The sequence below is a fragment of the Zea mays genome, chromosome 10, assembly GCF_902167145.1.
Source record: "Zea mays cultivar B73 chromosome 10, Zm-B73-REFERENCE-NAM-5.0, whole genome shotgun sequence".
Classification (NCBI taxonomy): Eukaryota; Viridiplantae; Streptophyta; class Magnoliopsida; order Poales; family Poaceae; genus Zea; species Zea mays.
In genome coordinates, this window is record NC_050105.1 from 13,083,414 (window position 1) to 13,108,639 (window position 25,226).

At 42.3% G+C, this 25,226-nt stretch overlaps 1 protein-coding gene across 1 annotated transcript; it reads left to right on the top strand.

Moving 5' to 3' along the window:
* Positions 1-21,483: 21,483 nt before the first annotated feature.
* Positions 21,484-22,940, top strand: LOC103640873 (Alba DNA/RNA-binding protein). The gene is made up of 5 exons (NM_001358374.1): positions 21,484-21,879; positions 21,956-22,004; positions 22,090-22,152; positions 22,255-22,319; positions 22,417-22,940. Exons 1-5 carry the CDS (start codon positions 21,562-21,564, stop codon positions 22,516-22,518), a joined length of 597 nt encoding a protein of 198 aa, NP_001345303.1. The 5' UTR covers positions 21,484-21,561; the 3' UTR covers positions 22,519-22,940.
* The last annotated feature ends 2,286 nt before the right edge of the window (positions 22,941-25,226 follow it).

Sequence of the window (25,226 nt, forward strand, 5' to 3'; positions counted from 1 at the left end):
AGATCCACCCAAAGTTGTTTTGAATTACTATGTCTAAAACCCATATCATCAAGGGGAAGATATTGATGTTGTAGGAAATAAAGAATTATCCTGTGCAGAAAAATCAAGGCCTACAACATGGAGGAAAGCCAAAGGATGGTAACATTTATGCTTTTAAGTGCAAGTATCTTAAATTACCATTTCTTATGTGTCTTGTGTAGTCACATAGAAAAAGAAAGCACTTCAAATGTTTGTAAATTATGTCACCATTATTTGAAGAAATTCCTCTCATATGGTAGATTGTATATTCATCATTTCTATACTATGGCAATCTACATGCTTGAAATTATTGTAAAAACCTCATGGCATGTTTTACACTAATTATCCTATAATTGCCATGTTCTAGATATAGAGAGATATTCCATGTTCTTAAGAGAATAAGGTGTCATGTAAGGAATCCAAATCCTTAGGACACTTATAAAGGGAATCTCTCTTTTTATCTAGAATCGTGAGACTAATGTTTTTGTCTAAATAACATGAGTAGTCTCACATGTAGAGAATAAGTTTCTCTATGGAAATGCGTAATCTAACATGAAAAGAAAAGTCAATCCAATGATTTATGTTGTTTTGCCACTTGCTTAAATTGGAAATGATTCTTCTACATTCATCGCTATCCATGTTATGAATTAGATTTATTCCCATAATCTTAAAGAATTAACTATGCTTGTTTTACAAGTTAAAACTGAGCATACTTCATGGAATAATCTAGTTCATATTATAAAGTTTCCGTGATTTAGTAATCCACTTTCTATTCCTTGTCAAAAATGATTACAAAAAGGGAAACTAGTGCTTGTGTTACTAATGACATATCTCTTGAGCTTACTTATGAAAATATACAAGAGAATAAGTGCAAGCCACAAGCCTCAAGGGTTACACTTCACCCAAAGGAAGAAAGGTAAAAGCAAAGGTATGGGAACTCATCTTCTTAATCAAAAATAGTTCCCATCAATGGTTATTTACTGTAAATTATCATATTCTACCTATGTAAAGAATAGATTCCTTATTGGACATAAATCAGCTAGATGTGCATTCAATCTCGTTTTCATAAATGCACGTGTCCATTAGAATCTAATTCATACCTTTGCTATATCCATTCTCATATTGATATGCTTCTAAGTTATGATAATAAGTTCAATATGAAGAAGTAAAATTCCTATGATTGATCAAAATGTTTAAAAGGTGCATATTCCTCTTTTCTAATGGTGTGCACTAATGTTAAAGATTTTACTTCATGTTTGTGTGACTTGTGGATGATGAATTGTTTATATTTCTCATACAAAGAAATCATCCTTCATCATATACTCCCTTGTGCTATTAACATCTTTCTTGAGTATTTTCAATAAGTTTGGGAGGAAAAAGAGACAACTACAAAGGGAGGACACTCAAATGAAAGAGAAAAACATCAAGAACAACAACACCTACTTGGACAATAAGATCTTCAATCAATGGTGTGGTTGTAAGCATTCTAAATCTTTTTCATTATGAGAATACCAGGCATGAGTTGTTTATTGCAAATTTTATAAGCCTTGATCAAGATGAATAATGCTTCTCCCTATTTGTCTTTAAAAGTGAGTGCATCCGTCCAATACATCCAAATACTTGATGCATATCTTTAGGGGGAGCCTATTGCTATATCTTGATTATATTGAGACTAACACTTTATCTTAAGCAATCTCATATAGTCTCATGCATGAGAATAAGTTTTTCATGAAGTATGCTACTTCATTTCAATCCAACTTGGTAAAGTAATATCACTATTCTCAAGGAATGTAGCTTTTATTGTTAAAATAGCATATTTACTGGATTCTCCTAGTTTAAGCTTGTTTGATATAATCTAATGCATATGTTGTTCTTTTGATCGCATCTGTTATTTGTTTGATCATTGAATAACTTCAATTAACACTTATGTTTCTTAGTGCCTCATATAATTTCAATCGATATCTCTCTTTATATGCACTAAGTTAAAAGGAGAATTCATGATATATTTAAGCAATTTGTGATCCACTTGATCTATGATAACATTGACTTCGAAAAGGATCACTAGTTGTAGAACTCTCTCTTGTGCAAAATAATTCCATACATTGTCTTGAATATAGGTCTTAAGACTAAGGACAAAGCACAATGAAGAGAGCGTCTCTATGTGAAGGTACAAAAGGGTAAAACTACTTCCTCTCATTTACACATATACCTAATTCTTCCTATACATTCCTTGCATATCTTGTATAAAAGGAAGAGAAAGCATGTCTATGCATTATCCCTGCTTCATACCTAGTTTAACCTCTAAAAATTTCATTCCTGCATTAATTCATTTTTGTTAAAACTAGGTAAAGTGATTTCATTGTCAAAGAGCTTAAAGCTTAACCTTGTAACGAGGATAATAAGCTACCTTTGTTCCAAAGGTGGAGGTTCCTTAAGTCTTTTTGAAATCTTTAAGTGTAATTGCTTAAAATGTTTCCAACTTGCTTTCATAAGTGCATAGTCTGTCGTAAGCCTCACACTTTTATTATGACACATTGCACTTCACAGTTTCTGTGATATAGATATGTTCTCATTAACCTAGTTATGTGTACTTGGCATTTAAGGCCAAAATCTGTATTCCTCTCAAGGCACATATTTAGGGGAGAAATCTATATTATATAGCACTGTATAAGCTTAGTTGACATATCCTTTGAACCATGTCTCTTTCCTTTGGTACATTTGCATATTTCCTATCTCTCTTGTGCCAAGGCTAAGACTAATATGTTTCCATGAGTATCTTGTGTATTAAGTCTTAGATTGAAAGGGAAATGGAGTATTCGGCAAAGACATCGCTTCCACTCTACATCATCGGTATTATCTATCCTTTTGCCAGTATTCCGCCATCTCTCAAAATTGGTATAATCTTCCCTCATATATTGTTTGCCAAAAGGGGAGAGAATTTAAAAAGGGCTCTAAAGACTCCGTTTTTGGCGATTAATGCCAAAGGGGGAGAGAGTTTTAGCCCAAAGCAAAAGGACCGCACCACCACGCCAATTTCAATTTTTTTTGAAACAAGTCTAAGCTTTAAATGTTGTTTTCAATTGGTATTGTATTTGTGATATATTTCAAAAATTGGTATCTCTTGAACACTAAGAGGAGAATTTCATCCAGGGGGAGTTTTATTTAGTCAAAGGAAAAGCATTTGAAACAGGGGGAGAAAATTTCAAATCTTAAAAATGCTTCTCGAAATCTTATTCATATACCTTTGACTATTTGCAAAAAGACTTTGAAAATAATTTCCAAAAGAGTTTGCAAAAACAAAACAAGTGGTGCAAGCTTGGTCCAAAATGTTAAAAGAAAGAAAGCAATCCATGCATATCTTATGAAAGTTCAAATTGTTTTAATTCCAAGCAACCTTTGCACTTACCTTATGCAAACTAGTTCAATTCTGCACTTATATATTTGCTTTGGTTTGTGTTGGCATCAATCACCAAAAAGGGGGAGATTGAAAGGGAAATAAGGTCAAACCTTTTCCTAAATAATTTTCGTGGTTGAATTGCCCAACATAAATAATTGGACTAACTAGTTTGCTCTAGATTATACATTCTATAGGTGCCAAAGGTTCAACAAAAACCAATAAAAAGAACATGTTAGGGTTCAAAAGAAAGGAGCAAAAAGGAAACCGAAGTGTTCCCTGGTATGGCGCACTGGACTGTCCGGTGCACCACCGGACAGTGTCCGGTGCACCAGAGGTCGTACACTCCAAACTCTTCAGCTTCGGGTTTTCCAGGCGCAGCTCCGCTATAATTCACCAGACTGTCCGGTGTACCACCGGACTGTCCGGTGCACCAGCAGAGCAACGGCTATCTGCGCGCAATGGTCGACTCTGACGGATGAACATTGCAGCACAGTAACACGGCAGAAGTTAGAGCAGAAGGTCAGAGGGGCACCGGACTGTCCGGTGTGGCACCTGACTGTCCAGTGTCGCATGAGGACAAAGCCTCCAATGGCCGACCAGCTCCAAGCCCTAGCGACAGGGTGACGTGGCGGCGCACCGGACAGTGTCCGGTGCGCCCATCGCCAGCAGACTTCACCAACGGCTACAATTCGGTTGGTGGCTATAAATACCACCCCAACCGGCCACTTCAAGGTGTGGGAGCCCAAGCAACATTCCAAGTCATATAGTTGACATATCCAAGCCCTCCCAACCACCTCTATTCATTAATCCATCCTATACACAAGATTTAGACCACTACAACCCACATAACTGCCACAAAAAAAAGAGAGCAAACAAAAGAAAGCCTCTCGTGTGAGTTTAGCGATAGTGCCTTGTGAATCATCGAGAGAAAGTGTGTGCTACATCTTGTGATCATTCGAGCGTGGAGTTTTGACTCCCATTGAACTTCCTCCAAAGTTATGGAGGCTTGTAAATCTAGCAAGAGACACCTAAGCGTGTGGTGATCCTTGTGGGGTCTTAAGTGATCCTTGAGAAGAAGAAGAGCTCGCCGGTCTTGGTGATCGGTGGAGAGAGGGAAAGGGTTGAAAGAGACCCGTCCTTAGTGGACTCCTCGACGGGGACTAGGCCTTCGAGGGCCGAACCTCGGTAAAACAAATCACCCGTGTCTCTTGTGTTTATTGCTTGTGATTTGTTTGTTATCTCCCTTTCTAAGTTCTCTTGCGCTACTCTTTGCTAATATTATTTTGTGTTGCTTCAAGTTAAATTCACATTTAGAGAAGCAACTCCTTGCAAGAAAGAACTTGTGTTTCTCCTCTTCTTGTCTAAGCCCTGTTGCATTATTCTCCACTAAGCATTTCTAGTAGTATTGCTATTGATTAAATTCCGCACTCTTTGAAAACAATACTCGTTGCAAGCAAAGGACTTAGTTTTATACTCCGATAATTGTGAATCTTGTTCTAACCACTAATCAAGGGATCTAGTTTGGATTTAGAATTATAATTTTCAGGTTTCGCCTATCCACCCCCTCTCTAGGCGACTTTCAGGTGTGAAACTGTTGACACTCCGTTCAGGCCGTTCAAGAATAAAATTGGTTTTCTTACCAGGCCTCTCACACCGTTTCCTGATGATGAAGGAGCTCAGGGAGATACTTTTGATGCTCAGCCTGAAGCGCATCCCGCTCAGCAAATGCCACCACCTCCACCTCCACCACAACAAGGACAGTACTGGCAACCTGCATCTAGATATTTTGATCCTTATTTTCAACAAATGCATCAAGGGCTCCAGACTCATATAGATGGTCAGTTTCAGGGCATGATGTCACATGTCGATGACCGGTTTGATCACATGCAATCCACATTTGATGGTCCATTCTCTGATTTGCATGATTGATTTACCGTTGTTGACTCTCAGCTCGATGGGTTTCATACACAGTTCACTGATCTTCGTTCTCATATTCAATCTACTGTGCATGATCCAATGATGAGCAGGATGAACAACATGCAACAAAGCTTTCAAGATAATATGGGTGCTTTTTCCAGCCAATTTGAATCTCTGTCTACCAGTGACAGCATTCACTCACTGGATGCAAGACAACAACAGCTTCAAAATGGTTTCAGTCAGTTCACTTCTATATTTGACAGCTTTAGCTCTCACTTTTACAATATATATCCTCGTCCTCCACCTGGTGCATAGTGATGTCCCTTTTGTGGAAATTGATGCCAAAGGGGGAGAGAAGTGATGATTCAAGGGGGAGTTTGAGAAATGAAGATTCAAGATTCAGGGGGAGCTTGCTACATATTTATGCTACATCTGTGTTTTATGCTACTAAGTTATTATGTTACTTTGAACTATGTTTAAATTGTTTTTAAGGCTCTATCCGTTTGAGTTCTTAATGGTTAACCGAAGTAGTATTTCTCTTGCTGCTTTCATTTTTTACATACTATTATTTCTATGTGCCTCGATAACCAAGATTATAGGAAGGTCTCCGCCAAAACTCTGATATACTATGTGTGTGAATTCGTGATCTCAATATTCTCTATGCACACATATGGGGGGAGTTATTCCTATTCTCTGAGTTTTTCTATGCTGACTTATCAACATTTCAGATGAACCTCAAAATCAAGATAAGTCACTTAAAACTCATCTCAAATCTTTCTTATACCTAGAATGTAAGAAAGGTTGGGAAACAAAATCTACTTTTCTCTAAAATATGTGATGTTGTCATTAATTACCAAAAATGGGGAGATTGTGAATCATCTAGGCCCCTAATTGGTGTTTTGGTAATTAATGACAAGTGAATGTGGACTAACAATTCTTGGAGAAATAAGAATGCAGGACTAGACCACAGGATACAGTAAAGTCTTTGGGGACTCATAACCATTGATTGTGGATCAAGTGAAGGAAAAGGTAAAACATAGGTTTTTGCTTTTGTCGGTCAACAGGTGCTTAGAGAAGAAATTGACCGGATTAATAGGATAGACAGTCGGACTATTAAGAGGGGTTAATGAACTTGAATGGTGTAAAACTTAGTGCCTCGTAGAGCATAAACGGTAGCATTTGCATGAGGGCTAACAACGCTTCGGGTTTCAAAATTAGAATTATTTTGAACTAGCGCAAAATCTTTTTTCTCTGTGGTCGGCGGACCGTCCGGGCCAGAAGGCCGGACCATCCGCGACTCTGCCAGAGAGGTCTGCTGGTCGTCTGTCTTTGTCTCCCCTTGGCGGACCGTCCGTGCTAGGAGGTCGGACCGTCCGCATGAGATGATTTGAGTTTGGACAGGGACGGTGTGTTTTTGTGTCCTTGTACTACGGACCGTCCGGGGTTTTTAGCCGGATGGTAAGTGGTCCTTGTGCGGACCACCCAGCCATGAATGGCAGACAGTCCGCTCGAATTACTCTGACTGACCAGCGCTCTGTTATTTCAAGTTGTCAGGTTCCGGACCGTCCAGCCCTGGTGGGCGGACCGTCCGGCCTTGACTTTTCTGACAGCTCTGATAGGTTTCAAACGATCAATATAGCCGTTACTGGTACGACGGACCGTCCGGTCATGGGGCGCGGACCGTCCGCTGTGCGCAGAAGCTATGCTAGTTGCCCATAACGGCTACGTATGTGTTGAGGGCTATAAATAGAAGTGGAGCTCGTGTGTGAGGGTTCTCATGGCCATTCCTAGCACACATTGAGCTCATTTGTGATCCTCCCACTCAAATACTCACACTAGTTGATTGAGATCACATTCTAGTGAGTAATTGAGACGCTATAGTGCATTTGCATTCATTGTGATCTTTTGAGGCACTAGGTGGTACACCGGGCAAGCGCCATCGACTTGTTACTCTTGAAAGTTGCCGCCTCCTAGATGGCTCGGGTGTTGTCTCCGTCGAGCTCTCCGTGAAGATTGTGGAGGAGTCGCGAGATTGATTGTGAGGGGTTCGCGCCCACCTCGCCGGAGCAGCAAAGGCGACGCTAGTGAAATCGAGGTATTGAGTGAGTTCTTATCCACTTGGCTCAAAGATCAAGCTGTGTCTTGGTAGAGGAGCAAGTGAGAGCTTCAATTCCACCTCAACGTGGATTAGGGGTGAACGGCAAATCACCGATACCATGGGATAAATCTCGATGTCTCTCTCTCAACCTTCATACATTACTACAAATAGTTGGTAATTTGTATTTTGTCTATCTTTTGTGGTGTTAGCTTAAATTGCTCATTATATTTTGTTGTCTCATCAAGGCTAGTAATTTTTATATCTCTTGTTGATTTGATTAAATTTATCTAGTGTATTTTAATTTAGTCAAAATCGTCTATTCACCCCCCCTCTACCCGGTGTCCTAGATCCTACATCCTTGCTACGAGTTGCTCAATCAATTCGGATAACTTTGGGAGAAAACTCAAATCAATGTGGGCAAGGGAACTTTAGAGAGAGAGGAGAGGGAAGAAACAAATCGAGTGATGAAGATCAACACAGGTGAACACGACGATTTGTTTCCTGAGGTTCGGTTCCAAGGAACCTACTGCCCGTTAAGGAGGCCACAAAGGTTGGGTCTATTCTAACCCTTTCTCTCTCTCAATCGATCACTTATATCGGTCGAGTGCTTCTTCTTAATCACACGGGTCACTAAGACTCCGCAAGGATCTCCACACAATTAGGTGTCTCTTAATTGCTTTACAAAACACTTGGGAAGTTTAGAATGAGAAGAAGAAAGCAACCAAGCAACAAGAGCAACGAAAGAAACACAAATCACCCTCTCTCAAGTCACTAAGCACTTGATTTGATTTTAGAGCTTGGAGATGATTTGATGCTTTGATTGTGTCTTTGGAGTCTATTCTTTTGCTCTAGTATTGAATGGAGAAGTTGCAATGCTTGGATGGCTTAAATGGTGGTGGTTGGGGGTATTTATAGCCCCAACCACTATTCTAGCCCTTGCTGTCGATGGTCACACTGGACAGTCCGGTGGTGCACCGGACACTGCACTGTTCATTGTACGGTGAGTGCCACGTCAGTCAACCATTGGGGTTTGGAGCTATTGACTGTTGAAATTTCTATCCTTTTGCGGCTCCGAATAGTCCGGTGGCACACCGGACAGTCAGGCGCGACCTATCGTCACAGACTGTCTTTTGACTTCTGGTACTGCAGACTGCGCCGCAGTCAGAGCAGTCGACCGTTGGGCAAAGTTGACCGTTTCTCCGTTGTCTCACCGGACAGTCCGGTGCGACCTGTCATCGCAGACTGTCTTCTGACTTCTGGTACTGCAGACTGCGCCGCAGTCAGCGCAGTCGACCGTTGGGCGAAGTTGACCATTGCTCCGTTGTCTCACCGGACAGTCCGATGAATTTTAGCGGATGAGCGTTGAGAAACCCCAAGAGCGGCCAGTTCGTGGAGGGCTCAGCCAGGGCACCAGATAGTGTCCGGTGCGCCATAGATTGCGCCAATCTGTTTTGATCCAATCGTGTAGAATTCCCCCAAATCATTTCCTTTGTATGTTTATGTGAACTTTATGCACCTGATAAAAACATTCACTAGGCAAACTAGTTAGTCCAATGGTTTGTGATGGACGTCAAACATCAAAATTGATTATAGGTAATGTTGAGGCCATTTCCCTTTCAATCTCCCCCTTTTGATGATTGATGCCAATACAAACCAAAGCAAATACAAATTGTAGAAATGTAACTAGTTTGCAATTTGTCAGGTGTGCATAAGTTACTTTGTAATGAAAGCGGTTTTAAACATATATGGTTGCTTTGAGCTAGTTTAACATTTTGGACCACATTTGCACCACTTAGTTTGTTTTTTCAAATCTTTTGGAAAAGTCTTTTCAAATTCTTGTGCAAATAGCCAATGGTATAAGAATACGATTTTCAAAAAACATTTTCAAGTTTTTGAAAATTCTCCCCCTGTTTCAAATACTTTTTTCTTTGGCTAAATAAAACCTCCCCCAGAAGAGGTTCTCCCCTTAGTTGTTAAGAAGGATTTTGCAATTTGAATAATCTCTCCCCTTTTTGCTTCATAGTTCATCCTAGGGATAGAAAGGTGTTGATACTAGACTCTGCAGATTACAAGCCTTCAAGATATGCAGAATTTGGGACCATCTTAGAGTGGTAAGCTGAAGTATGCATGCATACTTTTATGCATGATAGTTTGAGAATAACATGACAATTCTATTCGTGATCATAGGGCATATAGGTTTTATAAGATTAAAGGTGGAAGGTGTGAGTCGTCAAAAAATGGACAACCATTGGAAATATTATATAAATGGTCGATAAGTATGTTAATTTATGATACATATCATACATGTATAACACATAGGACAATGTTACAACTAAATAACCACTTTCCTGTTATATAGTGCCACAAGCAACCAACCGGATCGGTCCTATGTGGATTCTATGTGTGGGAGTTCACGAGAGAGAACGAACGATACATCAAGAATCCTAATGAGGTAATATACGTAATAGTAATATATATATAGTTCTATCATTAAAGCTGCAAATGTATTATTAGGTGTAAATATATGATGTTTATAAACTTCCTTTTCCATGAATTTGAACTAAAAAGGTGGACCATATGGCCCAATGTGCTTTATATAACACTAGGTATGTACCCGTGCGTTGCGACGGAAGTAAAAAAATTGTATGAAACATAGATGTGGAACGACAAACATCACTGTAATATGCGTTGTGGCGGGTAAGAAAACTGTATAAAAAATTGTTTTTACTACTGCCTAGTCTCTACAGTATTAAAATACAAGTCGTTTAGAGCAGCGACGTGGTCTCCAAAATATAGGTTTGCCATTGTGTATGAGATCACTTATTGTTTCATGATAATAGTATGATATATTAGTCCAATAAATGCTTACTGACTCCTTATTATTTGTGCATAATACTGCATGAGTAGCATTACCAATACAACACGATACAAAAATTTAGACTTCACCGATTGAAGGTGCCAGGAAAAGAAGACAGGAAACATATTATTTCAGCTTAATCGTACCTCACATATTTAGATAAAATTCAGGTAAAAATGAAAACATCACTTTTAGGACTTCTACATACAGGTTTCAACATAGCACATCGTGAATTAGATAGAGGTAAATGTTATCTTGCAGAAAAGATAGTGATTAATGAATAAAACCAAATAACAAGGTCTAAGCTTTCAACGGTACCAACAAAGATACCCCCATTCAAATATAAGACTGTTCAACTTTACTGTTAAGTGCAAACAATGCCAATTTCATATTGGTAGGTAGAGCATACTGAAAATAAGAGTGCATGAAACCACCACAAATATTTTAAGCAAGCACCGAAGCATCGACAATATATTTTCTTTTACTACTATAGACTAATCAAAGGAACATCTATGTATCACATAGAGAGTAATTTCATTTAGTTACTTGTGCAATGCGAAAAGCAAAGATGAGCTATTACCAGCAGTATAGAAAGTTGTGAAGGAAAAATAGCCATGAATATTGGTGTCATCGAAAACTTTGGTGAACTTCATTGATTCAAGTTGGATCATGACGACGCTTGTCCAAAGGAAAAATCACATTGTTATCCTCATCATACCCCACTATTGATGGTTTATGTGTCTCCATTGACGACCTTAGTGAAAGGAGCTGCTCTAGCTCAATAGTTCTCTGCAACACCCCTCTAACAACATGGTCCAAAACGACAATGCAAACAATTACATACAAGCGTGCATACTTACATGAACATAAGTGTGGGCGCTCTAGCTCTAGCAGCATCTTCAAAGAACTCAATCGATAAATAATTAAGATTGATAATGTTATTGCATAATTACTACACACCTCTAAATTGGTCATGTTATATACATAAAGAGAAAGAGAGTTTCTGTATTCTCTGATACCAGGCACCAACAATAGCTTGTAGCCCATCCGTTCTCAATCCTGCTAGCAGCAACAGCAGACCATCACCAAGGAAATAATATTCAACAAACAAAGCAATACAATAATTGTGCAACAAACAAAATCTTTCAGTTAAATTTTGAATAATATCTTTTGAGCGAACACATTCTAGTGCAGATGAGCAGTCTGTTGACCTGATTGTGCCTCATTGCCATGCATGCCTGAGATGTTATTATGTCATAGATTCTGTCAAGAAAAGGAGGATACAAATTTCTTGTACTGACGAATCACCTCCTATTGAAGTGTTAAAACACAAATTAAATCAAGCAGTACCACACCAAAGGATAATGTAACTGTTCCAAGAAAAAACAGCCTCGTCGCACCTAATCCTAGAAAAAACAAAGCTATAGAATCAACTCAGCCATAGGCGTTTAGGTTCTTTTAAATGGGTGACTACTAAAACACATAACTGAAAGTTCATAAGGATTGATCAAATGATGTACTCTTCTCAGTATTCTTTTATTTCTTTATTAAACTATTAAACAATGCATACTATACCGTATGTTTGTACCTTCAAATCCTTGAATGAACTTATCTTCAAACAACTTTTGTGTCTGGGAGACTGAAGAATCAAGTTTTCTTTTGTACATACTTTGCCTTTTCAATGACGACATCGATCTTTCAAGATTTTCAGACTCTTTGTTAGCCAGGTGACAAGTATGAAATACTGGCAATTGTTACAGAAATCTAGATATATTATAAGCTGATTCATTACAGCTAAGGTGCTTACACTTAAGGAGTCAAGTTCCAATTCAAAATTTAAATTTGAAGTCCCATCTTTTTTGTAATATAGACTAAACTATCCTGAAAAAGATTATATACAAAGTCATTTACATTACGGTAACATTCTTAGATGAGGGAATGAAGAAAATGTGAAATAAAGCATCACTACATTCATTAACAAAAGATATGCAGGTTCAAGAACAAAAGTCAAGCTTAACCGATGTTGCAAGTCTCTAAGAAACCTGAAACTATATTCAATTAAACTAAACCCAGTATTTCATCCCTCTTCTCATGAAAAATAATCCATCAGTTAAGAAGATGATCTTGCCAATATTGAATCCACAACCTCTTCATTTTTATCACTGTACAAGAGTGTGTGGGCTTCTGTAATTAAATGTCTACTGTTCATATCAATAAAGATGCATCGATTTCTAAATTAAGAACCTTCATGAATACAAATGATACTTTTCCACATTATGAACGTAACTTAAGCATGCTGGAGTGAAATCTTTAACGTTAGGATTCAGAGCTGATCTACTTTATGTGAATTCAGAGCTAATAATACTATGTCATATTATCTGAAGCCTATGGTCTTCGTTATATGAATTTAGTGCTAACAATATTATGGCACTGCTCGACACCTAGGTGGCACTTGATGTTCTAGTAGATCTGAACTGTAAATCATAAATCTGAGTGTGATTTACGGCCAATCCCTAAACTCCCCAACTGTTATGCCTGACTTGGGATAAATTAGGATAAATCAGAATTTGGACATGGAAAGACCAATCTCTCAATATCAGGACTGAACGCAAGGTTACAATTCAAACAAACATGGATTAGAGACAATGGGGATTTCATGTGCCTTCGTTCGCAAGAAAAAATCGATACCCAAGTCAAAGCTTACCTTGAAGGGAGCATCGCTAGAGAAGATCAAGGTTCTACGACGCCCGAGCGAAGGATGTCGTCCCTCTGGTCCGACGGACGCCAGCGTTTCCTCAATTGTGTTGCGGTTGTACACACATAAAGCGTAGTGGGTGAGTGGAATGGGACCAAACAACCAACTATTCAATATCTTTACTTATATCAAAGACTGAATCTTGTTCATGATGTAAGGAAAATGGACCCCGGCCCTTTTGGCTAATTGAGTTTTGGTGTTTGATGAACAACACAATCCGTGAACTAATAAGTTTTCTAGTGTTTGTGTTTGTAGTTCACAGGATGCAAAGAGAATTGGACCAAGGCAATGAGGATGCAACACCTCAAAAGAAGACATAAAAAGATGCATAGGAGTCCAATACTCAAGAACAAAGAAGCCCGAAGAAATCAGCGAAGAAATCCAATATAAGGGCTGTCAGCCAGCGCCTGGTGGCGCACCGGACATTGGTGTCCGGTGTGCACCGGACTGTCCGGTGAGGCACCGGACAGTCTGCGCAGAGAGGCCGCAGACAGGCGCTCTCTGGCTGTAGCACCGGACTGTCCGGTGTGCACCGGACTGTCCGGTGTGCCAACGGGCAGACGGCAACGGTCGGATCCAACGGTCGACTGCTACAGGCGCCAACGGTCGGCTGACGTGGCGTGCACCGGACATCTACTGTGCAGTGTCCGGTGGTGCACCGGACTGTCCGGTGCACCCGACGACAGAAAGCTGCTGCTTTCTGTCCAACGGCTAGTTGGGGGTGTGGAGGCTATAAATACCACCCCAACCGGCCATTCTCAAGTGTGGGAGCCCAAGCAACATACCAAGGCATATTGTAGACATTTCCAAGTGCTCAAACACCCAAGTGCTTAATAGAATCACTCGGTGATTAGCGTAGGTGCTTTGCGAAGTGCTTAGGTTAGTTAGACCGCTTTAGCGCTTGCTCTAGGTGAACCCTAGTTAGTTGAGTGAGTTTTGTAAAACCACACAACCCCTCGGCTCTTGCGTGAGTCGTTGTAATTGTACCGAGTGGGGCGAGAGTCTTGCGAGACCGTGACAACCGCGTTTGTGTCACGGCCGCCACCGTGTACCGGAGGGAACAAGGCCCGCGGCGTTTCGGCCGGAAGCTTGATAGTGGAGACGGCGGGGAGCGTCCGAGAGGAGCCGGAAGCGGAGCACCACTTGCGCGTGGAGAAGGCCCGCGGCTCTCTACGGAGTTACTCGACCGAGGTGCTTGGCCCTCGCGTGGGCTTCCCTTTGTGTAGGGGCACCAACGAGGATTAGTCGGGACCTTGCGTGGTTCCGGATACCTCGGTAAAAATACCGGCGTCATCCACGAGAGTTTGCTTCTCTACTTAGCTCTTTACATTCTGCATTTACATTAAGCATTTAAGTTTCAATCTTGCAGTCATACTTATTTAGTGTAGATTGAAACTTAGCCTTTGCGGTAGAGATAGCAACACTTAGACAAAACCTAGTTTGCACATTCTAGTTTGATTACTTGCATAGGTTTTGCTCTAGGGATTTAATTGTGGCCTAGTTTAGTAAAAGTTTTAGAAGTCCTAATTCACCCCCCCCCTTAGGCGTCACCCGTTTCCTACAAGTGGTATCAAAGCCCGGTTTGGCTCATTTGAAACGCTTTAGCTTCACCGCTAAAAGAGCCGACGCTTTTTAGAGGAAGGGATGGATACCCATAGGCCACCACACTTCGACGGCACTAACTTCCCATATTATAGTGCTAGAATGGCTTGTTACCTAGAGGCCGTTGATCTAGGTGTTTGGAGAGTCACTCGTGACGGGATGAAACCTCTCAAGAATCCCGAGAAACCCACCACGAGTGAAGAAAAAGAAATTCATTTAAATGCTAGAGCCAAAAATTGCTTGTATGAATCTCTTAGCATGGATATTTTCAATCAAGTATTTACCCTGAAAACTGCTAATGAGATTTGGCTAAAATTGCATGAGCTCCATGACGGCACATCCAATGTCCGTGAGCAAAAACATTGCCTAGTCTTAAATGAGTATAATTCTTTTGCTATGAAAGATGATGAGCTTGTTAGAGACATGTATTCTCGCTTGAATCTAATTATCAATGAGCTCAATTCTATTGGCATTAATAAGCTAGGTGATGCGGACATTGTAAGGAAGATTATCTCCCTGCTACCACAACAAAGATATGGGAGCATCATCACCATCCTTCACAACATGGAGGATTTGAGCAACATGACCCCGACCATTGTGATTGGGAAAATCGCGGCCTTTGAGATGTCGCGAAAAATGAGTCGGGGAGAGGAGCCAACTTCCTCAAGGCCATATGCTTTTGCATGTGATGAAAGGAAGGGCAAAAAGAAGGCTCCCACTCCAAGTTCCTCAAGTGAAGAAGAGGAAGAAGAAGAAAGTGATGATGATGAAGATAATCAACCATGCACATCATCCTCCGAGGACGAAGAAACGATCCGACGCGTCGGAAAGGTAATGGGGATGATCCGCAAGATTAATCTAATGGGTGTGCCCCTGCAGGTCGAGGATCTTCTCTTTAACATTGACAGGAAAAAGCAAAGGAAGAGAGGATGCTTCGCATGTGGGGAGAAGGGTCACTTCAGGGACAACTGTCCAAATATGGCCAAACCCAAAAAGGAGAGGAGCAAAGGCAAGGCGCTAACAAGTGTTAGAACTTGGGATGATTCTTCAAGTGAAGATGAACCTCCAAGGACACGCAGCCACCGGTCCTCGTCACGATCATCACGGTCATCACACAAATGCCTTATGGCAAGAGGTAACAAAAGCATTCCATCCTCTAGTGATGAAAGTAGTAGTAATGATGAAGGTGAGGGAAAGCCCTCTCTAGATGAGCTTGCGGAAGCCGTAGAATTTTTCCAGGATGTTTGCACTAAGCAAAAAGCTCAACTTAAAACTTTGAAAAATAAGTTGGTTAGCTCTCAAAATGATTACAAAGGTTTGCTAGAAAAATTTGAAACTTTTGCAAACTTAAATAGTGAGCTATCAACTAAAATTGAGCTATTAGAATCTAGTGCTCCATCCACTGCTACCGATGATAGCCTTATTAAAAAGAATGAAAAACTTAAGGCTAAGTTAGCTAGCTCCCAAGAAGCTATTGAAAATTTGCTAGAGAAGATGGAAATTCTTAGCATACACAATAATGAGCTAACTACTAAGCTAGAAAACATTGGTAGCACCCCAGCAGCATCTTTAGTTGAAATACCTGAAATAATTAAGAAAGATGCTTCTACTTCCTGCTTTGATTTAATTGATGATTCTAACCCCTGCAACCAAGTCGTTGTTGAGAATATTGTTGTAAAGACATGTTCGGATGAGGTTGCAAAGGAAAATGAACAATTAAAGCAAGAAGTGGCTCGCCTTGGCAAGGCTTTGTATGACAAGAAAGGCAAGGCCAAACAAATCCGACCTTCACAGGATAACACCACTGCGGGAGTGAACAAGCCTATGGAGGGAGAAACTGTGATTTGTAGACTATGCCACATGGAAGGCCACAAGTCTTTCCAATGCAAGGCGACGATCGGGGATAAACCAAGGCGAAAGCTCAAGCAAAAGCCATCAAGCAAAATCTCCAACACCTACATCAAAAAGGTGGATAAAAAGGATGCTACACCATATTTGATCAAGAAGAAAAAGAACGGAAAGGTGATAGCAATCAAGGCCAACAAGCAAGCCAACAAAGGAAAGGGGGCTAAACGCATCTGGGTGCCAAAGGAGATAATTTCAACCATAAAAAGCACCAAGAAGGTTTGGATCCCGAAAGGGAAGTGAGTGGACCGAAGGTCCTCGGGAAATTTGGAGACTTGGCAAAATTGGGATGTATATCATGGGATACATCATATTGGATCAAGTTTATTGCCAAGTGGATTAGTAAAAATTGTGGACCCAAATTTCCCACCCATGACTAAGGTAACTAGTTTTATTATACTTCTCGTTTTTAGATATGCGTATCTATTTACCTTTTATCTAGTTTACCTTTCTTGCCTAGTATTATATTTGTTATGTATTTTTGTTTAAAATCATACTAGGTAAATCATATGGTAGGATTGCTTGTTTTTAAATTCATATTCTTAAGCAAACCTACATGGCTTAAAATGTTTATTTAAGCACGGCACATAGCTTCTATATCACTCCATAGTAAATGATGCATCAATTGAAAATTTTGATTTCTACAAAGTGTATCATTTAACTTATATGTGCCAAAGTTTGGATTATGGATAATTTGCCCCTCTTGATATCAAATCAAAGTGCATGTCTCCTACAAGTATTCAAAACTTGTATGCACACCTTTAGGGGGAGGTTACTCTATAATCTAACACTTTGAGACTAACACATTTTCAAGTCTATTTCATGTGATAGTCTTATTGTAAGGAAAATAAGGTCCCCGGAGAAAGACAACAATCTTCCACTGCAAAATCTCCAAGAACTCTCATGTCTCTCAAGCTCGCCATTGATCTTCAATTGGTATCTTTTGAGACTACATTCAGTATCATTTACATGTCTTCTCCAATATTTGATTAGACTATATTTCATATCATATGCTTCCATGTTGCTAAAAATGCATAAGTAGTTAACTCATATTCTATTACCTATGCATAAGGGAAGTTAGTCTTTTCAAATCATGACTTGCACCTCTAATTTTCACATGCTTTTTCCTAAGTAGAGGATCTCTGTCAAGGGGAGTATTTCTTCATCTCTAAAGGGGGAGAAAAACTCTTTCTAAAGGAGACAACTCATTTAGGGGGAGTAATCTTTTGAGGACTCCTTCAAGTGGTATCATTCACACAGTTTAATTTAATATCCTTCTGGTGATATCATTTGATACAATTCTTGATGAGGGCAAGCTTTTATTTACTTCCTACATGCTTTTAATGTCTTCCTTTTCGGTGGTTGATGCCAAAGGGGGAGAAGTTTAGGGACCAAAGCAATGAAAACATATCAAACACCAAACACCACTAATTTAAAATTTTATATCTCCAAATGACTTTTTCAAGTGGTTTTGGTTATTTGGTCCAAAAATAGGAAGTAAGTGAATTATGGAGTTAGGGGGAGGCTTAAGTCCATAATATCACATTGTGGGGACAATCATGCATCTTAGCAAGTAGATTGCATATTTTCACTCAAATACTTGTATTATTTGCTTGCTTTGGTTGTGTTGTCATCAATCACCAAAAAGGGGGAGATTGTAAGGAAAATGGACCCCGGGCCTTTTGGCTAATTGAGTTTTGGTGTTTGATGAACAACACAATCTGTGAACTAATAAGTTTTCTAGTGTTTGTGTTTGTAGTTCACAGGATGCAAAGAGAATTGGACCAAGGCAATGAGGATGCAACACCTCAAAAGAAGACATAAAAAGATGCATAGGAGTCCAATACTCAAGAACAAAGAAGCCCGAAGAAATCAGCGAAGAAATCCAATATAAGGGCTGTCAGCCAGCGCCTGGTGGCGCACCGGACATTGGTGTCCGGTGTGCACCGGACTGTCCGGTGAGGCACCGGACAGTCTGCGCAGAGAGGCCACAGACAGGCGCTCTCTGGCTGTAGCACCGGACTGTCCGGTGTGCACCGGACTGTCCGGTGTGCCAACGGACAGACGGCAACGGTCGGATCCAACGGTCGACTGCTACAGGCGCCAACGGTCGGCTGACGTGGCGTGCACCGGACATCTACTGTGCAGTGTCCGGTGGTGCACCGGACTGTCCGGTGCACCCGACGACAGAAAGCTGCTGCTTTCTGTCCAACGGCTAGTTGGGGGTGTGGAGGCTATAAATACCACCCCAACCGGCCATTCTCAAGTGTGGGAGCCCAAGCAACATACCAAGGCATATTGTAGACATTTCCAAGTGCTCAAACACCCAAGTGCTTAATAGAATCACTCGGTGATTAGCGTAGGTGCTTTGCGAAGTGCTTAGGTTAGTTAGACCGCTTTAGCGCTTGCTCTAGGTGAACCCTAGTTAGTTGAGTGAGTTTTGTAAAACCACACAACCCCTCGGCTCTTGCGTGAGTCGTTGTAATTGTACCGAGTGGGGCGAGAGTCTTGCGAGACCGTGACAACCGCGTTTGTGTCACGGCCGCCACCGTGTACCGGAGGGAACGAGGCCCGCGGCGTTTCGGCCGGAAGCTCGATAGTGGAGACGGCGGGGAGCGTCCGAGAGGAGCCGGAAGCGGAGCACCACTTGCGCGTGGAGAAGGCCCGCGGCTCTCTACGGAGTTACTCGACCGAGGTGCTTGGCCCTCGCATGGGCTTCCCTTTGCGTAGGGGCACCAACGAGGATTAGTCGGGACCTTGCGTGGTTCCGGATACCTCGGTAAAAATACCGGCGTCATCCACGAGAGTTTGCTTCTCTACTTAGCTCTTTACATTCCGCATTTACATTAAGCATTTAAGTTTCAATCTTGCAGTCATACTTATTTAGTGTAGATTGAAACTTAGCCTTTGCGGTAGAGATAGCAACACTTAGACAAAACCTAGTTTGCACATTCTAGTTTGATTACTTGCATAGGTTTTGCTCTAGGGATTTAATTGTGGCCTAGTTTAGTAAAAGTTTTAGAAGTCCTAATTCACCCCCCCCCCCCCTCTTAGGCGTCACCCGTTTCCTACACATGACACGAAAAATTAAAACATGTAACCCAAGCAACAAATTCATGGAATCATAGCTCGAATGTACAAGGCAGGTGAATAAGTAAAAGAGACAATAAAAAGAACTTGAATAAGGAAGTGAAAATTGCTGGGTCACTTCTTGTCTTCATCCTGAAATTTGCAGCGGCAGCTACTAAGCAACACATCTCATCTCAGAGGAGACCAAAGTCCACGACGATCAACAAATCGTCTCAAGTCCCAACCATTGCTGTGGAAAAGTTCATCAGAGCAATCCACTCCTCAATATGATGATGTTGGTCAGTCCCTCTAGTACTGTCAACTGTGGTCGTCGGTACTAATAGAAAGTTCACGCCTTTTTCTAGGAATAGGATTCAAAACACAAAAAGAAGAAAAACAAATTCGCCATGAAACACAGATGAACTGGTTCGGGAGAGAAAGATAGGGCAAGAACGGGACATATACCATGGCGAGCCTAGCGACAATGGCAGTCCTGATCTTGATGACGCCGCTTTCTCTTCCTGCTCCGCGTGTATCTCCTGTTGTTGCTACTGTCGTGGCGGTAGCGGTGGGGGCGGTGTCAAGATGATGGTGGCGAAATAGAGGACAGGGACAACAATGCGGAGTTGTAGGCACCGGCATCCGCCACTGCGTCACTGACGTCCTCGTCCGTGTGGCCGCCGGACGGAAAATGAGATACATGGAGGGTGAGAGGCACGTACCCTTCTCCGCGTGACGCGGGAACAGGCTGGGGGAGAGTGTCGCCTGACGAGGGGACGGGCTGGGTGGAGAGCTTTGCCGAGGTCTAGGGGCTTCCGCCGGTGGAGCCCTATGTGTGTTGGAACGACGTCGGAGACCTAGGTCTTCCACCAGTGGAGCCGGACACGGGCTTGATCGGTGCCTGGGTCGAGGAGGTTTCACTGATGGAGCTCGGCTAAGGCTGGGACGACATTACGGAGAGCAACAGAGGCATGGCAATGGGGAAGAGATGATGCTGGTGGCGGCGACAAGCGCGAGACCAGCGACGCGTTGTGCGGAGGGAGGGGTGGCGGCGAAGCTTTTGTTGATGGAGGAGGGCGGGGATCCTCGGCATCTTCCATGCTCATATCATGTACGGGTCCTCGGCCACCTTCCGCAGATGGAGGCGGGCATTGATGGCGGGGATCCTGGATCGGCGTGGGGAGATGGAGGCGGGCAGTGGATTGAGGCGGGGTACGGGGCGCGATGAATGTCGTCGCCGCCAGGTATGGAATGGGGATCGGCGTGGGGAGGAGGGTGGGGATCCTCAGCAACCTTCCATGCTCATATCGCGTACAGTCCTCGGCCACCTTCAGCAGATGGAAGCGGGCGTTAATGGCGGAGCAGAGGGGTAGGAGATCCTTGCCATCTTCCATCGACGGCGTGGGGAGGAGGAAGGGGCGGATCAGCGTGGGGAGGATGGCTGAGATCGCGTATGGGTCTGATGGCAGAACCGTGCGCCATCCTGGACTGTAGACGTCTACAATACAAACATAAGGAGTAGTAGAGATAGTTGAGGATCTGCGCTCATTCATCTTAAAAGAAAGTCATTCCATAAAAAGAAAAATATCACGATGCTACCAACCGTATCTATAAAGTCTTTTTTACTAATGTATTCCTTTTTTTACGTTACAAATTTAATTGGTACCTAGTCTATGTGAACGTACCTACATGGTACATGTCGTGTGCATGCATGCGCAGGCACCACCAGGGGAGCCGTGAGTCTCGAAATAACCACCGGGGCAACCGCCAGGCCCGGGCAACCGCGCGTCCACGCGCAACCGCCGGTGTCACGCATCGCGTAGCTACATAATTCTGCACCATGCATCGCCACCACCGCCCCGCCCCGTCCTCTCTCCATCGGCCATCTCTGGCGCATGATCGAACCGCACGACCGAGGCAGCAAGTGACTCGCAGACAGCACCATGCAGGCGATGCGTCCGGCCGCGGAGGGGGAGGCACAGGAGCAGGCGGTGAGGGCGGAGGCGGACGAGGTGAAGAGGGAGGTGGCGAAGGCGCACGAGGAGGAGGAGGCGGTGCCTGAGGAGAAAGACGTGGCGGTTGTAGGGGAAGAGGCGGAGGCGGAGGCGGAGACGGAGACTGAAGGCGAGGCGGAGGCAGAGGTCGAGGTCGAGGCCGAGGTCGAGGTGGAGGCGGAGGCCGGTGCATCGTCTGCGAAGAAGAACCGTATCCAGGTGTCCACCAACAAGAAGCCGCTCTATTTCTACGTCAATCTCGCCAAGGTTTGTACTCCACTGTGCCTCCACTTTTCGCAACACAGCTGTTTCATGATCGCTATGTGAGTGTTGTTGGGTGCAGAGGTACATGCAGAACTACGACGAGGTTGAGCTCTCCGCTCTGGGGATGGGTAATCTCCTACTCATCAATCACATACCCATACTATTCTTGCCCGGCCAGCTAGTTGATGAACGCTATGTGGTGAATGGTTGCAGCCATTGGTACCGTGGTGACCGTCGCTGAGATCCTCAAGAACAATGGCCTCGCCACTGAAAAGAGTAAATAATTACCATGCACCTGAATCTTGAAGCTTTAGTTTAGTTTTTTCCATATATATCCCACAATAATGCCTCTATTATCTATATTTATATCCTGTGTAGAGATCCTCACATCAACCATCGGCACCAAGGATGAGGCGAAGGGCCGGCTTGTCCGTAAAGCCAAGGTGAGCTACGATCCTTCTGCAGGATTCAAGATCCAAATGTCGTCGTCGTACGTTTCATCAATTCGATCGCATGTCCGAGTGTGTGTTTAATTTCCAGATCGAGATCCTGCTGTGCAAATCAGAGAACTTCAACAGCATCATGTCGAGCAAGAAGTCCGAGCGCCCGAAGCCGCCCGCCGAGGAAGAGATCAAGGTGTGATCTATCCGACCAACGAACTTCTCCATCGGCCAGCGCAGCATGCATGCAGAGGGCCTTCTTCCCTAGCTAGCTAGCTAGCTAAGCTCCCCTGTTCCATTTCCAGAGGCTGGCAGCTCACCACACAGCTCAGCTCGGATTATTGATAATGGGGCATCGCGGCAGTCTGATTAAGTACTAGTAAATCATTCATGTCATGCATGGCACATTAATTACCTTATTATTAGTCCTTGCTGAGATGGATCAGATCTTGTGAGTTAAGTAAAGCATGCAAGATATGTCGACAGACACTACATGAGATGACACGGTTCTACAACTCTACCGGAGTCTCTAGTTTGTTCTGCTTCTGCATGCCTTTGGCGTAATGTAAACGAACGCTAAGGTTTCTGTAATTTTGCTGCTGTCGCGCTGGCAGTTTGGTTCCAGATGAACCGTTACTGATCTCGCACACCACACTAATCTGTGTGAGAAAGAAATATTGTTATTTGTAAAAAAAAAAAAGGCTATCGTTAGGACTAGGGATGGATATATCGAGGCTCGGCTTGGTCGAGCTCGAGCTGACTCAGTTCCGCTCATTAAGGAACTAAGCCAGAGAATTATCTCGGTTCGACTCGTTTGCAAGCTCGATCGAACTCTTTTAGCTCGCAAGAAAAGGCAATATATAAATATATATACAACAACATAATCAAGTATTCATCATTTCTAGGCTAATTTAACACTAGGATATAAAAATAATACTCACAATTTCATGCATCATATCAATTCAACATCAAATTAACATAGTTCATCACTTATTAGTTCATTCAACACAAGTGCATGCTTTGTTTTACTGATAAATGGTAGCTCATTCGAGCTAACGAGCGAACTTGAGCTCAGTTCGAGGTGGCTGAACACGAGTCGAGCGAGCTTACAAGCCACAAGTATTTTGTCCAATCCTAGTTAGGACTAGTTAAACGTATCTAATTGTGACAAAGTTTTAGCAAAAATGTGCTAACACATACAAGTTTAAATAATGCACAGTAATTACATATTTCATAGGAGAAAAAACGAATACCCCGTTTGGATGTAGGTATTGGTACACAGAATTGGAAATTGGAATAAGCTTTCTTGAATTCTGTCGTTTGGTTGCACATGTAATTGAGATTTGGAATCAGAGAGTCAATTACGTGGAATTAGAATATAACTAGATTCTCTCTCTCTCTCCAAATTCAGAGGATCACTCCTTTGTATTGCGTGGAATTAGACCATCTAATTCTAAACTCCAATACAGTGACATCCAAACAACAGAATTGGAATTGCATCTTATTTCAATACCATAGCTGATTTGGAATTAAAATCAATTCAATTCCATGCCCTCCAATACCGACATCCAAACAAAGCATAAATTGATTTTGTAGATGTTTGTGCACATTGTTTTTTTAATTTTTATAAATGAGCACGAGGCCGAAAACGGTAGGGTGACCTATAGATGGTCAAATGAGCATCACGACACTAACACTATTAGGTCTTGTTTGGGATAGCTCCAGCTCCAAAAAATGGAGTTGATGGAGCATGTCATTAGGTGCTTCAGAAAAATCATGAAGATAGCGCTATAAGCCTTTATAATACATTTAGATAAGTCATTTTGTTTATTATTTAGATTAAAAATATTTTTAAAACTATTTAAATTAATATTATAAACTACAACTCCACACTGGAGCTGGAACCTGGAGCCATCCCAAACACCCCTTAGTAATTGCGTCGTGTCGGCACTAATACCTAGCCATCGGCCCAGGCACGTGGAACCTGGAGCCATCCCAAACAACCCCTTAGTAATTGCGTCATGTCGGCACTAATACCTAGCCATCGCCCCAGGCACGTGGAACCTGGAGCCATCCTAAACAACCCCTTATTAGTAATTGCGTCGTGTCGACACTAATACCTAGCCATCGGTCCAGGCACGACACCATAATGCCTAATTGTGACATGCTGACACTATACGACACTACCATCAAATAGTGCTTATGTGACCCAAACACTTTCATTTTAAGAGCTGATATATATATATATATATATATATATATATATATATATATATATATATATATATATATATATATATATATATATATATTAAACTTGAACATTCATACCATTATAAAGTGGATTTATTAGATTTAAAATACTAACAAATCACAAATCATAATCACATGCACACAACACAATCACATGCACGTCATTGGACCGTGTCATACCGGCATGAACATTATATATAAATCATGCTTGTGTCATGCCGAAGCACTACGAATCATGTTGTGCTTAGTGCCGACCCATTTAGCATGCTCCACTTAGCCATCTATAAAGTGACCTATCACAGAGGTGGAGACAAAGATATTTGGTGTTGAGACACCGCAAAGGCGAAGGTGGGCAAACACAAATCTTCCCTTCCTCTTCTCTCCTCAACAGACACCTCCCCCTCTTCTCCTATACCGGTAGCCCCCCTCCCCTTCACCCCATCCCTAAACCTCCAATGTGTTAGAGAGAAGACGCATTCGTCCGAACGTGGATCGATCGCATGCCGCCGAGGAGGCCTGCTAGCCTAGGTCTCCAAGTGCGGCCGCCTGGGGCCAACGCCCAAGTGTGGAGGTCCGTGATGAGGAGTCACGGTCGCCGAGATCTGGATTGGGAGTGTGAGGGTGTGATGTAGAATATAGCAATATGAGTGACTCTTA

Bases quoted from the DNA above. Each gene is read 5' to 3' on its own strand.
- LOC103640873 (NM_001358374.1), top strand. From the start codon at position 21,562: ATGCAGGCGATGCGTCCGGCCGCGGAGGGGGAGGCACAGGAGCAGGCG. The intron at 21,880-21,955 runs GTTTGTACTCCA...TGTTGGGTGCAG, and splicing joins TCTACGTCAATCTCGCCAAG to AGGTACATGCAGAACTACGA. The intron at 22,153-22,254 runs GTAAATAATTAC...TATCCTGTGTAG, and splicing joins TGGCCTCGCCACTGAAAAGA to AGATCCTCACATCAACCATC.